Source organism: Engraulis encrasicolus, chromosome 21 (genome assembly GCF_034702125.1).
Source record: "Engraulis encrasicolus isolate BLACKSEA-1 chromosome 21, IST_EnEncr_1.0, whole genome shotgun sequence".
Taxonomy (NCBI): domain Eukaryota; kingdom Metazoa; phylum Chordata; class Actinopteri; order Clupeiformes; family Engraulidae; genus Engraulis; species Engraulis encrasicolus.
Window position 1 is genome coordinate 12,313,621 of NC_085877.1, and position 15,000 is coordinate 12,328,620.

A 15,000-nucleotide genomic window follows, 5' to 3' on the forward strand; every position below is an offset into this window, starting at 1 on the left:
CTAATCAAACCCCACAAAGGCAGAGTTCTGTAACAATGTGAATACGAGAAATGCCTTCAAACGTATCATACTGCCAGTCATATCGGTTATGTGTATAGTTATAACAAGTTGTGACTAGTTTTTAATGGTTTTAGCATAATGTCAAACAGAACTCGTAAGAACTCTATTCACAACAAAAGGGTGATATGAAGTACATATCCAGGCTAAACTGAGTACAGGAAAGAAAATGCAGTTCATTCAATACTATGTTGTGTGGCTTTTTTGGGGGCCATAAATGTATGAATAACGTCTTATAATATGCACTTAGCCTACTCTACTTGTATTTCTGCTTCTATTACATGTATGTATCTGTATGTTTCTGATTATGTCCTCGATTGCAAGTTGCTTTCGATAAAGCGTCTTCAAAATGGCAATGCATTGTGATGTACCATTTTCTCTTCCCCTGTGTCCTACAGGTGGTGCAGCAGAGTGTCCCGGTGAACTCGTCCCAGAAGGTGCTGACCTTCACCACCACCACACTGGAGGACATCCTCAAGTCCTTCTCAGACGTCAGCGTCATACGCATCGCCAGCGGATACCTGCTCATGGTGCGTCTATATACTCCACTATATCCTCTTCTCCTCTCTTGGGGTTCTATCCATGTTCCCACAGCCCTATGTTCACACAGTTCTATGTTCCCAGGTTTTCTACAGTCTCTTTTCAGTTCCCTCAACATATCTCTCTATATCTCATGGTGCTTGTGGATATTATGTTTGGAGGTTTTATCATGTTCATTGATACGTACATGTCTGTCTATCTATTGCTTTATTGTGTTTTTATGATTTTGATGGTGTTGTACCATTTTAATTGATGTACAGTCAACCTGGGTATCGTGAAAGACATTTAAAAGGGTATTACTATTAGCATTATTATTGTAGCATTGTTATTATGCCCACTGTTTTCTACCTACAGAGTGCTAATGCTAAGCGACCCAGGGGAGTCTACTATATGGCTGCCCCTATTCTCCGATTGCAGACCATGCTAACGCTAGCGGGGCGATGAGAGACTGCTGTACAGATCTCTCTCTCATCAAGTGTGTGCTGAGGCGTTAAGTGTGGATCGTTTCGTGATGTAGTACTGAAAGTGTAGGAGTCTACTCTACCGATCTCTGTCTTGTCAAGTGTGTGTTGAGGTGTTAAGTGATGACTGTTTTGCGATGTGTTTGAGAAAGTGTAGCTACAGTTGCCCACGCAGCTCTCTGCTGGTATCTTGGTAAGCTCAGCAGCTTCTGGTTTGGGAAATGCACATGGACTGCCCTGTGTGGCATTGACACAATGGCAGTGAGTTAGTGGACTGATTATTTCCACATTTGCATTATTTTCATGAGCAAACTAGTGTCATTATGACAGCACAGTATAGCATTGTAGAATGATATACATACACTATATAGACAGCAAGCATCGTAAAGACAGTAAAGCGTAGTAGAAGGATAGTCAAAGTCGAGGTTAGTATCGCTTCATATTTTCCAAATCGAAGTAAAGTAGGCAGCACTAAAAAAAAGTCTGAGGTACGTAACATACCTTTGAAGGACTCTCCACTGAAACCCCTCATTAGTCTGTGAGTCAGTGTTTTATTGACACAGTTTTGGGAGTCACGCATGAATATTTTCCTTTGAGTTATATTTCATATTCACTTTGAATAAATGCCCCCCTTGTGTAAGGCGAAGCTATGCTGCCCACTCAATACCTGGCTAACCATGCTGTGTGTGTGTATGTGTGCATGTGTGTGTGTGTGTGTGTGTGTGTGTGTGTGTGTGTGTGTGTGTGTGTGTGTGTGTATGTGTGCGTGTGTGTGTGTATGTGCGTGCGTGCGTGCGCGTGCGCCCGCGTGTGTGCGTGCTTGCCGTGTACACTTGTCTCACTCCTGCCACCCTACCTGTGTGCTTGAGTGTTTGAGGGCTTGAATGTGTTTTGTGCTTGAGTGTTTCAATACTGTGTGTGTGTGTGCCTGTAACTGTATTTGTGTGTGTATGACTGTGATGGTGTGTGTGTTCCACCGCCAGCTACGTTATATTACATTACATTACATTACATTACACTATTCTCTTCTCCTCTCTCCGTAGCTGGCGTACGCCTGCCTGACCATGCTGCGTTGGGACTGTGCCAAGTCCCAGGGGGCCGTGGGGCTGGCGGGGGTGCTGCTGGTCACCCTTTCGGTGGCGGCGGGACTGGGCCTGTGCTCGCTCATCGGCATCTCCTTCAACGCTGCCACCACTCAGGTACGTTGTTCACGTCGCAAGTCGGACGTCCAATCAGGCGCCGTCCTTCAAGGCATCCTATTTATTTGGGAGGAAGATGTGCTGTTTTTTTTCCGTCCGCACTGACACTAATTTAACCGAACACGCTTAATCCACATTTCGCTTCACCTCCATCCATGGCTGTTGCTGCCTCAGACGAACATGTCAGCTTGTTGTATCCAGGAGAGTACAGTAGAGTAGCGTTGTGTTCATTTATCACATATGGCGCATTAGGCTACAGGCTGCAGTCTGGTCCATGCCATAACACGAGCAAAATAAATTAACTTGTGCATAAAACACCAAGCCATCATTATTTACATTTTATATTGAAAAGACTATTCAAATGACATGCTAATTGCTCTTACTAGAGAGACAGAGTTGGAGGCAGACAGTCTAATGTAAAGTAATGTAATGTCATGCCAAACCTCCTCTGCCAGCCGGCACCACACAGGTATGCCAGACACCCGACCGCAAGCCACAAGCGTCACCTCTAAATGCCGGGATGGCACCTGGTGGCTGCTGTTTTACTATGGCTGAGCAACCGCACAGAATGGGGATGTTTGGATAACGAGTCCGTGTTGTTGAGCGATGATGATAGTGTGCTAGGGAGAAGAGCTTGGGAAGTGGAATGTATGTGCGATGGGGGAGAGTGTCCTTACTTGCCACTAAGCCACCCCGGTCTGCATTTAGGGTTGTTTGTTGAGGTGGAGTATTTTTCCATATACGCATAGCACAGTGACACATACACATGCACACCTGTAGTACACACACACACACACACACACACACACACACACACACACACACACACACACACACACACACACACACACACACACACACACACACACACACACACATACTCACACACACATACTCACACTCATGTGTGCATACACCTGCACAGATACACACATGAACACACGCCCACACACACTGTTCTGTTTTTTATAATCTTTTTAATATAATGTTTGATACAGTTTTTTGTAGATATAGCTATATTCTGCACAGTATATGTTGAATATTTTCCAATAGACTTTGATGCATCTGTGCTCGTTGTCTTAATCTGAGTGCAATGTAATCTTTCTCACAATGTAATCTTTCTCTGTGAGTAACGCACATGTACGTATATATATTATGTATGGGCCAGCCATGGCCTAGCTAGTGGTTAAGGAGATGGCCTTTAGATCAGAGGGTTGCAGGTTCGAATCCCACCCTTCCACTCCCTACCACACTCCATGGCTGAGGTGCCCTTGAGCAAGGCACCTAACCCCATACTGCTCCAGGGACTGTAACCGATACCCTGCACTGGTAATAACTTTAAGTCGCTTTGGATAAAAGTGTCAGCTAAGTCTAATGTACCGTAGGCCAGTGTAATGTCTTGGGGCAGCCCGCTGGTTTTGGCGACTATCTATGGCAGGGATGCCCAATCAGTCGATCGCGAGCTACCAGTCGATCTCGAGGGGAGTGGCAGTCGATCGCGAGACATGTAATGTGGCAGGGAAAATATTGTCTTTCAAAAGTAGGCTATGTAGCAAGCTGCTGGTACTGTATTGGTTAGATAATTAGTCCCACAGTAACACAGAATGAGGGGAAAGCATTAGGAAGTGACCGTCAGGGTATTACAGTTGATTCATGTGTGCACACATGTAACATCGGATCAGTAACAGAACATGTGCGCAACGATGCGTTATGACGCGGCGATGTGCGAGAATCTTCGTCCAAATCGCTAGTCGCATGCATCATCGCGTGCCGCGTGTCAGGGAAATGTTAGTTGCTGCATGTATGGAATTCACTTCAATTTGTGCTGTTTCTTGCTCCAGTTGTGGACAAAACGATTGGCCAAACTCACATTAGAAAGCCTTTGCTGTGCTACTGTCCCAGAGAGCTGAAAAAAAAAACCTTCATAGAAGAAGTCATTCTTAACAGGGGTGTTAACCAATCCAATGAGTTCTCTCATCTCTCTCTCTCTCTCTCTCTCTCTCTCTCTCTCTCTCTCTCTCTCTCTCTCTCTCTCTCTCTCTCATAGTAAAGTGAACTTAACTAGCCTACTATTTACCCATAACAAATGGTGAATTTCTGAGTCCTTTTTAATTTGTACCACTGAAGGCATGCTTCATCATATTTTAGAAATAGGGCCTTTGTGCCTACATATGCATTTTATATACCAAATGTTTATCATTTTGAAATTGTTTCAGTTGTTTATGACTTGTGTATGACTGAAATTATCTCTGCATACTATCAGTGCTGCAATTGCTTTGTAAAGGTTATTCAACACACTTTAAAAATACACTGAAAAGGTACGGCCATAGTAGCCTACTAAAAACATTTTGTTCATAAGAGTGGTGATTAATAAATGGTGATCTTAAATGTTCACACCGATGTCCTTAAATTTGACTTGGTAGATCACGGCAGACCATCAACTTCAAAAGAAGATCTTGGTTAAAAATAGGTTGGGCACCCCTGATCTATGGCATTGAGGAACACACAATTTGCCCCAATATTTTCAAGGCTAAGCATTTATTACAACATCATTATTTATTTAAAAAAATGCATTAAAGTCAATGTGATGTATGGTTGCAGGTGTTGCCATTCCTAGCGCTGGGTGTGGGTGTGGATGATGTCTTCCTCCTGGCTCATGCCTTCAGCGAGACCGGCCAAAACAAGAGGATCCCATTTGAGGTGAGCAGAGTTCTCTCTTTTTTCCTTGTTCTCTCTCTACCGCTCTTTATCTCTCTGCTATTTTATTCATATTTATGTATTCACATATTGTAAAAATTAATTGATGATCACAAAAAAAGAAAGGAAACACACAAAACATTCAGAGACAGTAATACACTGTAACTAGTTTACATGATGAATTCCCCCTCCCAAACTCTCCCACCCTCTTCTTACCGATGCGCACACACACACACACACACACACACACACACACACACACACACACACACACACACACACACACACACACACACACACACACACTACACTACACTACACTACACTACACTACACACTCGCGTTCCGCCTAGTCTACCCCCTCTGCTGTTATCATTGGCATCGTGGAATGTGCGGCTACCTGTCCCTGCCTGTGATGTAACTTCAAAACTGGCCACGCTCGAGCGATCAAAGAGCCCACCTCACCTAACCCCAACCCACCGCCACCACTCCACTCCACCCTTCACAAAGTAACCGTCCTCCTCCCCTTATGCTCTTATTTTGTGATTCACAAATACAGTAAAATCTACTGACTTGCAGAGGTGTCAAAAGTAAAAGTAAAAGTCAACTCATGGTGTAAATACAACGCGTAAATACAATACATTAGCGCATGATATTACATATATGTTACTTCATTTACTCCATTGTACCTAATGAGTTAGGTATACTGGGCTGTTACTGAAAAACACTAAAAAACGTACAAGAACCCGCCACAGTCCAACCAGTGCAGTCGGCAGATCGTAAAACAAGTACACAGGTCTACTTTTTACTCAGATAAGTTACCCGTGTTTCTTTTTTTTACTGTTACTTTTAACTTTTACTTTTGACACCTCTGTTGACTGGGGCCCCAAGGTTTGGGACTAGGGTTGCAAAGTGGCATAAGATTCCCGGAAAGTTTCTGGAAAATTCCGTGGAAGCTTTGACTTCGGAATTTTGGGAATTTTCCAGCTAGAAACTTTGCATTGGACACTTGAATTTTTGGAATTTGTGGCAATTCACAGAAATCTTACTAGACAACTTATATTTCAGCGTGTTCTAGATTTTCCAGGTAAGTGTAGCACTAGCGCATTGGACATTTACAGCACTGGGGGAATTATGCTAGTGTAGTGGCAACAATGCCTGGATCTTAGGTCTCGGTGTGTTTTTTTCCCTTCTCTCTGTTTAAAAAAAAGAGCAAAACAAAGGAGGCAGGTGTTGTCTTGTTGGTGTGTGATGTTATGTTGCTGCCAGTGTTTGGTGTTATTATGAGAAAGAGAAATAGAGAGAGGTGCTCTGCTGTTGGATTTCAGTAATGTACACTCCACACTGCGAGCTCGCGCACGCACGAGCGCAGACGCACGCGCACACACACACACACACACACACACACACGCGCACGCCTCCCTTTAAGATTTTTCCCCCTTTCCTGCTCTAACCCCCCTTCGCTCTATTTTCTCTCTCTCTCTCTCTCTCTCTCTCTCTCTCTCTCTCTCTCTCTCTCTCTCTCTCTCTCTCTCTCTCTCTCTCTCTTTCTCTCTCTCCGGTCTTTGCTCTTGGTCTCCTCCCCCTCTTCCTGTTCCTCTGCTCTCCTCCTCCTCCTCCTCTGCCTGACTCCCCATCTCCCTGTGCCTTTGCATGGTTGAGATGAAAAGTAAATAGTTCCCTCTGGAAGGGAAAAACATGATCCCTCTTGTCTTTGGGGCACAGGATGAGCCGCGCTGTGTGTGGGCTTGCACGTCCACAACACTTCAATAAAAAGAGACCGCAGATGAGTGTGTGTGTGTGTGTGTGTGTGTGTGTGTGTGTGTGTGTGTGTGTGTGTGTGTGTGTGTGTGTGTGTGTGTGTGTGTGTGTGTGTGTGTGTGTGTGTGTGTGTGTGTGTGTGTGTTTGGGTGGGTGGGTGGATATATTGGATGGATGGATGGATGGTTGGGAGTGTGTGTGTGTGGGGGGGGGGGTCTTTGTGTGTGTGTGTGGGTGGTTGAGTGTGTTTGTGAGTGTGTGTGTTGAGTTTTGTGTGTACATGTGTGTGTGTGCATATCAATATAGTGTGTTTTCATTGCTACGTCTCTGTGGGGTGGCCAAAAAATAGCTGTGTGTCCCTGTCAGTCAGTGTGTGTGCATGTGTGCGTGTTTGTGGATATCTGTGGGTGTCTGTGTCTGTGGGATGGGTGCATTGCACGTTGTTGTGTTTTGTACTGTAGGGTGGAGCATTCTTGTGGGCATCATTCAGAAAAACAAGACAATCTCGTGATGACTGCAGATAAAAGCCCAAGGGGAAAAAAAACGGTATCTAGCCTCACAAAGGCTCACAAGACATGACGACAAGACACACAATATGACTCTGGCTCGGAGCGCTTTTGCTGGTGTGGGTTGGTTGGGTTTTTTTTCTGCTGGGTTTTTAGGTTTAGGAGATGGGGTTAGGCAGGGAGTGAGGGAGACAATTAAGCATTTTCTCTCTCTCCATCTTAAAAGCCACATAATTGTGGATTAGAGCGACTCAGTGCAGAGTCGGCGTCATTATCCTGTCACCGAGAAAGCAGTGATGAGTAGCTTCCTTGGCCTTCAAAAGAAACGCAAGAGGCTTCAATTGGCCCACACATTTTGGGCACGTCGTCGCGCTGCACTGCCCTGTTGTCTTCATGCTTGTACTGTTTTTTTCGCATTCTGTCTGATTTTTTTTCTTTCGTTCTATTCTTTGTTTTGTTCCATCATTCATTCCTTCATTCTTGTTTTGTTTCCTTCTTTCTTTCTACCTGTTTCTAACTTGTTTTCTTTCCGTCTTTGTTTCATTTGTGGTCCACTCCATTCTTCTTGCAAACTCATTTGCGATTCCATTATTTCTTGCTTTGGCTCCTACACAGTGGCTTTCTAACTGCCCCTCCCTCTTTGTTTTATTGTAACTACGTCTCTACATTTTGCGTCTGTGTCTTGAAAAGCACTATCTTTTCAAACCACACAAATTTGTCTCTGAATCTGAAACAGAAGCCTTTTTTTGTTCTTTGTGTTTTCTTGTAAATGAGAGTAATACCCAGAACTTCCAGTCATCTTGAGCCATTCAAGCCATTCGAGTCATTCAAGCCATTCGTAATGATACTTTGGAATGAAGGGAAGACTGCTGTTCAGCAACTAGACATGTTTTTTTATTGTGAAGTCTTCACATCCATTCAGTGCATTCAGTGGTTCATTCTCTAGATTAAAAGCTGTAGAGCTGGCGGCTACATGTTCGATTTATTGAGCTTCATTTCTCCCATTTGAATCACAATAAATCAGGTACTTCAGGCCTCCAATTTCCCCCCTTCTCTGTCATTGTTGTTGTGTGGGAATTGCTGATTGCAGTTCAGTTCTCAGTCTATGTTCAGTTCTTTGTCCAATGGTCCCGTCTCTGCTTCATCCCAAGCAGAAGAAACACTTACATTCAGACAGACTGAACTCGTCCTTTTCTACCAAAAGTTTGTACAGTAGGCAGACAAAAAAGTCTGCTACACTGGAAAAAGAACTTGTCTGTTGTGCGTGACATCCCAAACTGCTTCCCTCTGCCCGATTTGTAATGTAATCTGGTAGAAGAGTAAAATAGACCAGTGATTCTCAAACTGTGGACCGGGGCCACATTGATGGTATTCCAAGTGGGCCTTGAGATATTTTTCTAAAAATCAAAATAATATTTGTGTGTGTGTTGCTGTTGACTGCTTATTTGAGTTTCATTGTTTATCGAGTCAGAGGTGGGCCCTGAGCATTTGTGAACATTTTCAAGTGGGCCCCAAGTTGGAACCCCTGAAATAAACGCTTCTTCTTATTCAGCCCTTCGTTTGTTAAAAAAAATGGGGCACGTGTGCATTGGAGCGACCGACTGTGTGTGTGCTTTGGCTAACGCCGCTCGCCGTCTGTGGCCGCGATGGATGTCTGTTTGCTGACTGTGTGAAGTCAGATGTTTTCTTCTTCTGCGAGCGTTTGCCTTCTTGCTGACGAGGCCACATACTATAGCGACCGCTGCACTGCTTCTTCACGGCTAACCTCTCCTCACTCACGGCGTCCGCCACGGTTCATGCCGTTCCCTTTTTCCTCCCTCTTCCTTTCCTTTCCTTTCCGTTCCTTCGCTTCACTCGTTTCCACCTCCGTCTCCACCTCCGTCTCCACCTCCATCTCTCTCTCTCTCTATCTCTCTCTCTCGACCCTGATGTTGACGTCGGTTGGCGGTCGCTTGGTTGACGGTGGCATGGCGGCGGTTCCTCCCGCTGTTGCTGGTGTTTGGACACCTGCAGGTGTGACGGTTGACCTTGTGAATGTTGGCACAAAGGTCAAACGCAGGACGGACGGGTGAAGGGAGTGCAACGAGGCCTTCACCTGATCTGTGCAAACAGTGGAGCTGGACTGGGCTATTTGAGGGGAGGTGTGTGGGCAATAGGCTTTGGGGGGACAAGGCCTTCACCATGCAAACATAGGAGCTTGGCTAGGCATGTGTATTTTTTGGGGGGGGGGCGTTATGGGCGTGATCTACAGAGTAGTTGTGCAATATGAGCAGGGCCAGATTAACACACAGGTTAGATATGGCTTCAGCCTAGGGGCCCCCATCTGCCAGGGGTTGGCCAAAAGTGAAAAGATTTCAGAGTTGTGACCTGATGCAGTATTTAAATCTGTTGTGTTGAGTACAGTTAGTAGACATGTTATGCTTAATTCCTAGCTCACAATTACAATTATGACACTGTCTACTGTATGTCAATTTGCCTTCTGGGGGTGCCCACAGACCACAGATACCTGTAGCCAAGGGGCCCCAGGCCATCTTCATACGGCCCTGAATGTGAGGGGGGGGTGTGGAGTGTGGGCACACTGGAGCGAGTGGTGATGGTGGGGGGAGTGGTATGTGGACACATGGGTCAGAGTAGCTGGAGCGAGTGGTGATCGTGGGGGGAGTGGTATGTGGGCACATGGGTCTGGCTCTCTGGGTCTCTCTGGGTCTGCTGGTGCCCTGCTACATCAAGGGCCTTCTGTGGTTGCATGCAGGCTCGCCATGAATATGCTCAAAGGGAACTGTACAAAAAGACCACAGGCAGATGTGTGTGTGTGTGTGTGTGTGTTTGCCTGTGTGTGTGTGTGTGTGACTGTGGGTGGGTTGTGTGTGTGTGTGTGTGTGCGTGGGTGCGTGTGTGTGTGTGCGCGCGCGTGTGTGTGGAATACCTTTGCGGTGTTGATGGACATTATGCAGAAGCCTTCTGTGGCCAATCCACACTGCAGTCCACTGTACTGTACATCCATACAATCATAATAATAATATTAATAATCAAAGCAATCCTAATAATAGCAATAACATTGGTGAGGCTGCTGCTGATCGTATAGATATTTATGGACTGTGTATGGTCTTATGTAACTGTGTGTGTGTGTGTGTGTGTGTGTGTGTGTGTGTGTGTGTGTGTGTGTGTGTGTGTGTGTGTGTGTGTGTGTGTGTGTGTGTGTGTGTGTGTTTGTATGTGTATGTGTGTGTGGCTATCAGAAGTTGAATCTATAATACCTAATCACTATAGGCCTGTGTAATTACTATATAGTAATTGTACATATGTGCTTCTGTGGCAGGGCTGTTCAGGGGAGTATCTGCACGCAAAGTCAATCTACCCATTCGTGTGTGCCTGCTATGGCAGGCCATAATAGAATGTAATATTGTAGTGTTAATGTAATTGTGTGATTTCTAATGTAACTGTGTGTGTGTTTGTGTGTGTGTATGTTGGGTGCTGCAACATAGAGTCCTATCGGTACATGCACACCAACGGCGCGGACATCCACAGTACGTCCACAGAACATGTCCGTTATTATTCCGAAACGGTTAGAATGCATGAAAACAAATCATGCCTTGCACACAGGAACGCCGTGTAAGCGCGGCGCATGTACATCCCACCGGACATGTCCGCGATGCTCCTTGAAAATAGAACTCGAGTCTATTTTCCTGCGTGGACGTCCGCGTTCAATGCGCGGCTCCCATTGACAATGAATGGCTGCTGCCCGCGGATAGAATGTGGACGTTGACTGTGCAGTGTGAAAGGCAGCCCGCGAACCTCTCGGACTCACACTGCTCACGGAGACTTTAAGGAAACGTGTCGTCCCTGTGTGCATGTACCGTAAGTCCCCCACATATGGGCTTGTATGCCCATGGGGTCCAAGATTTGAGTCCATCCTGGGTCATCTCCCAGCCCTGCCCCATCTCTCTCTCCCACTCTCCTCTAGTCTTAGACTTCTCGACTGTCCTATCAGTAATAAAGACACAAAAAGTCCTAAAAAATATAACTGTGAATATGTGATGGAGGCAAGCGTGGCCCAATGATTAGGGAGCTGAACTGAAGATCATAAGGTTGTATGTTTGAATCCCACCTCTACCTCTCCCTCCACCTGCATCCATGGCTGAAGTGTCCTTTTCAGCAAGGCACCTATCCCCAAAACTGCTCCAGGGACTGTAACCAATACTCTGTATATGAATAACTGTAGGTCGCTTTGGATAAGAACATCAGCATAGTGTAATGTCATGTAATGTAATGTGTGTGTGTCTGTGTGTGTCCTCTGTTCTGCTCCAGGACCGTACAGGGGAGTGTCTGAAGAGGACGGGGGCCAGCGTAGCTCTGACCTCCATCAGCAACGTCACCGCCTTCTTCATGGCTGCCCTCATCCCCATCCCGGCCCTCCGCGCCTTCTCACTACAGGTCAGTCACACACTTATACAGTAGCGCCTTCTCACTACAGGTCAGTCACACACTTACACTGTACAGGTCAGTCAGACACACACTAAGAAGCTGGTTACACGTATGCAGATTTTTTTTTTTTACCCATTGACATGTGAACGTGTGGATGAAATAAAAACTCCATTGTGACGGTATATGTTTTAGCTTCTTAAATGGATATTTTTTAACTTTCAAGATTTCTAGATTTTTGAAATGTGCATTCTAAAACAAAAGCATGGCTGAAATCCATGCTTTTCCATATACATGTAAACAGCGTCTTATAGTGTATACTTGTGTGGCTTTGTGGTTGCGAATGCACATTCACTAGTGCTAATGTCCGGAGTGGAGGAGAAGACAATGGGTAACACTTGTTTTTTTGGAATCAAAGCAGATTTTTTTTTTAGGTAGGTTTAATTTCTGTACGTATAGGGAGGGCAAGTCATTGTGTATACGGTTCACAGAAAAAAAAAATCGTTGTACAAGCAAAGCCTACAACCCCAACCTCCATCCAGCGTTGCCAGATATAACTGATGATTTCCAGCCCCAAACAATGCTCAAATCCCGCCCAATTTTAAGTCCTATTGATTCCTATGGCCATAAATCTGCAGAATACCCATTTTTACCTACAGACGGTCATTCTGAGCAGCCCATTTGGGCGGGAAGCCGTCCAATCAGGCAACACTGCGTCCGTCCCCCCGTCTCCCCCAAGGCCTTTCGCATCACCTCCCCCATGGCCATGGCCTGACCAGCAGCCTGGCTGACCTCCTCTGTGCCTCTCCCTCCAGATTGCAGCTCTCTGGGCAGCGGTAACCTTATCCCTCAGGAGGGGGGTCGAGGAAGGCCCGTCATGGTGGCCCTGCCAGGGGGGTTAGAGTGAAACACAAGAGAGGTCGTGGTGATTGGGGATGGTGGAGGAGTATTAGAGGAGGCTTGGACCAGAGAAGAGAGGGGATAGTAGTGCTGGTGGGTGCTGGTCGACTGGTACTGGAGAAACTGGTCGGTGAGGGTGGTCTCAGCATAGGAGGGATATTGGAGCGTAGTCAGAGAACAAGGGAAGAGGTGGTGGTCGTGGTGGTCATGGTGGTGGCGGCTTTTGCTGTTGGTATTGAAAAAAGAGAAGCAAGATGGTGAATGAATGTTAAGGAAAGTCTGTAGAGATGGTGTTGAAACGATGTGATATCATACCACTAGTGTTGTAATTATATCTGTTAGAGTATTACTTTTTACAACTCTGGTTTGTTGGACTTCAAGGAGCTCTTAGGGAGAAGAGGCATGATTGGAGTGAGAGTGGGCTTTTTGAAATATGGTTTACTAAATGACTAGAGAGTTGTGGCAATGAAGATGGTGGTGATGCTGGTCTCTCAGAGGGCTTCAAGGAGGTCCAAGTAAAGGGAGAAGAGGAGAAACAGCTTTGGGAGGTCGCGGTCGTGGTTGGGGCAGAGTGGGAGATGGGATAGTGGTGGTAGGGAGGAAGGATGGACGCGGGGGGGTATGATTGTGGCATCTGCGTGGGAGGTTGTTAAGCACCGAGAGAGCCCTAGCATGACTCGCATCTGTCCTTAATTTATGAATGACCGCACCACCCACCCACCACCACCACCACCAAACCATCCCTCCCATCCATCCCCCAGATCTCTCCCCATCATTGAACCCCTTGCATTGCACCCCAAGACCCGGCCGAGCAAAGAGCAAACCTGGCATGTTTTTCTTTGTGTGTGCGTGTGCGTGCATGTGTGTGCGTGTGCGTGCGTGTGTGTGTGTGTGTGTGTGTGTGTGTGTGTGTGTGTGTGTGTGTGTGTGTGTGTGTGTGTGTGTGTGTGTGTGTGTGTGTGTGTGTGTGTGTGCGCGTGTGTGGGTGTTGTTTTTTTCTTCTTTTTTTTCTTCTTTTCTTTTCTTTTCTCTCCCCTTTTCTTGTGGTGGTGGGTTCTTGTGTAACTGTATAGTCGAGGAGACCCTGGCCTGGGCCCTTTTTCTTTAATTGAGTTCACGCAGGTTAGATGGCAGGTCCTGATTTAGTGGGGGTGGCAGTAAAGTAATGACCAGCCCCAGCGCAGCCCCAGCGGCCAACAGGCCAACGCAGACCCCCCCCTTCAGCCAGATGCCCTGTAGGGGAGGGAGGTGATGTGGGGTGAGAGCCGGTGTTAAGGGGGGGCAAGAGGGTGTGTTGGGGTGGTGTGGTTGGGGTTAAGGAGGCCTTAAGGGTTCAGTTGCCCATAGGGAGGGGTAGTGATTGGGGGCCGTTTGAGAGTGGTAAAGGGTGTTGGGAGGGTGCGTCAGAGGGTGTGTTGGAGGGGTGGCAGGGTGCAGGGTTGAAGGGAGACCCCCGTGAGCTACGGAGATGCCCAAAAGGCAGAGGAAGCGATGAGGGGTGAGAAGGTGCATTATGAGGCATGGTTAGGGTTGCCAACTGTCAGTGAAAAAAATACGGGACACTTCATCGTGCCTGGGGTCTGGGGGTCGTCCCCCAGAAAATTTAGCATTTCTTAGATGTAACTTCCTGCATTTTAACGTCCCGTGTCCCGTTTCAGTTCAATACGGAACCTGTACTTTTATCTCTAAATACAGAACGATTCCGTATTTCAAGGGATGGTTGGCAACCCTAGGCATGGTACACTGTAAAACATTGCAGCCAGTTCAACGTAAAAAGGCAAGTTGCCCTGCTGACTTAAGTTTGTAAGTTAACTCAACTTGAGGCTTGACTGAAGTCGAGGCTTTCTCAAGTAGAGTTAATTTACAAACTTAAGGCAGCAGGGTAACTTCACTTTTTACGTTTAACTGACTGCAGTGTAGGGGAGGTGAGAGGTGAGGTGCGTTTGGGAGGGTACCTAAGAGAGCTGTAATGGTGCAGGGTTGGTTGAGCAGAGACGCCCTTGAGCCAGATGCCCAGAGGGGAGGTGATATGATGGGGGGGGGGCTGAGACGGTGCGTTAGTGGGGGGATAGAAGGTGTGTTGGGTGGGGTGGGGGCGTAGAGGTGCAGGGTCGAGGGGGTGAAAGGTGCCCTTTTGCTCTGCTCAGATCCAAGAACACCTTCAGGGTCTGGCCTCTCTGGGTGAAAGGTTTGTAGTCGGAGTGTGGAGGTAGATCAGGGCCAATGAAGGAACACACAAATCTGGTGGAGAGAGAGAGAGAGAGAGAGAGAGAGAGAGAGAGAGAAACAGAGAGAGAGAAACAGAAACAGAAACATAAGGAGGGAGGGAGAGAGTGAAATAAATGAGTAAGTGATGGAGTGAGTGAGTGAAAATGCGGCTGTTGGATGTATTGTCTGTGTGCCCGTCACCCTCTCTTTGAAATGCAATACTACCCCTCTCAGGCAGGTTTTCCCAAA

At 46.5% G+C, this 15,000-nt stretch overlaps 1 protein-coding gene across 2 annotated transcripts in view; it reads left to right on the top strand.

Annotated features, from left to right (window-relative positions):
• The window catches only part of ptch1 (patched 1), a 101,992-nt gene that overhangs the window by 38,991 nt on the left and 48,001 nt on the right, over positions 1 to 15,000 (top strand). For both annotated transcript variants that reach the window (XM_063186205.1, XM_063186204.1), the window contains exons 9-12: positions 456 to 587; positions 2,102 to 2,257; positions 4,859 to 4,957; positions 11,530 to 11,655. In XM_063186205.1, coding sequence (XP_063042275.1) covers positions 456 to 587; positions 2,102 to 2,257; positions 4,859 to 4,957; positions 11,530 to 11,655 — 513 coding nt within the window. The remainder of the gene's footprint in view (positions 1 to 455; positions 588 to 2,101; positions 2,258 to 4,858; positions 4,958 to 11,529; positions 11,656 to 15,000) is intronic.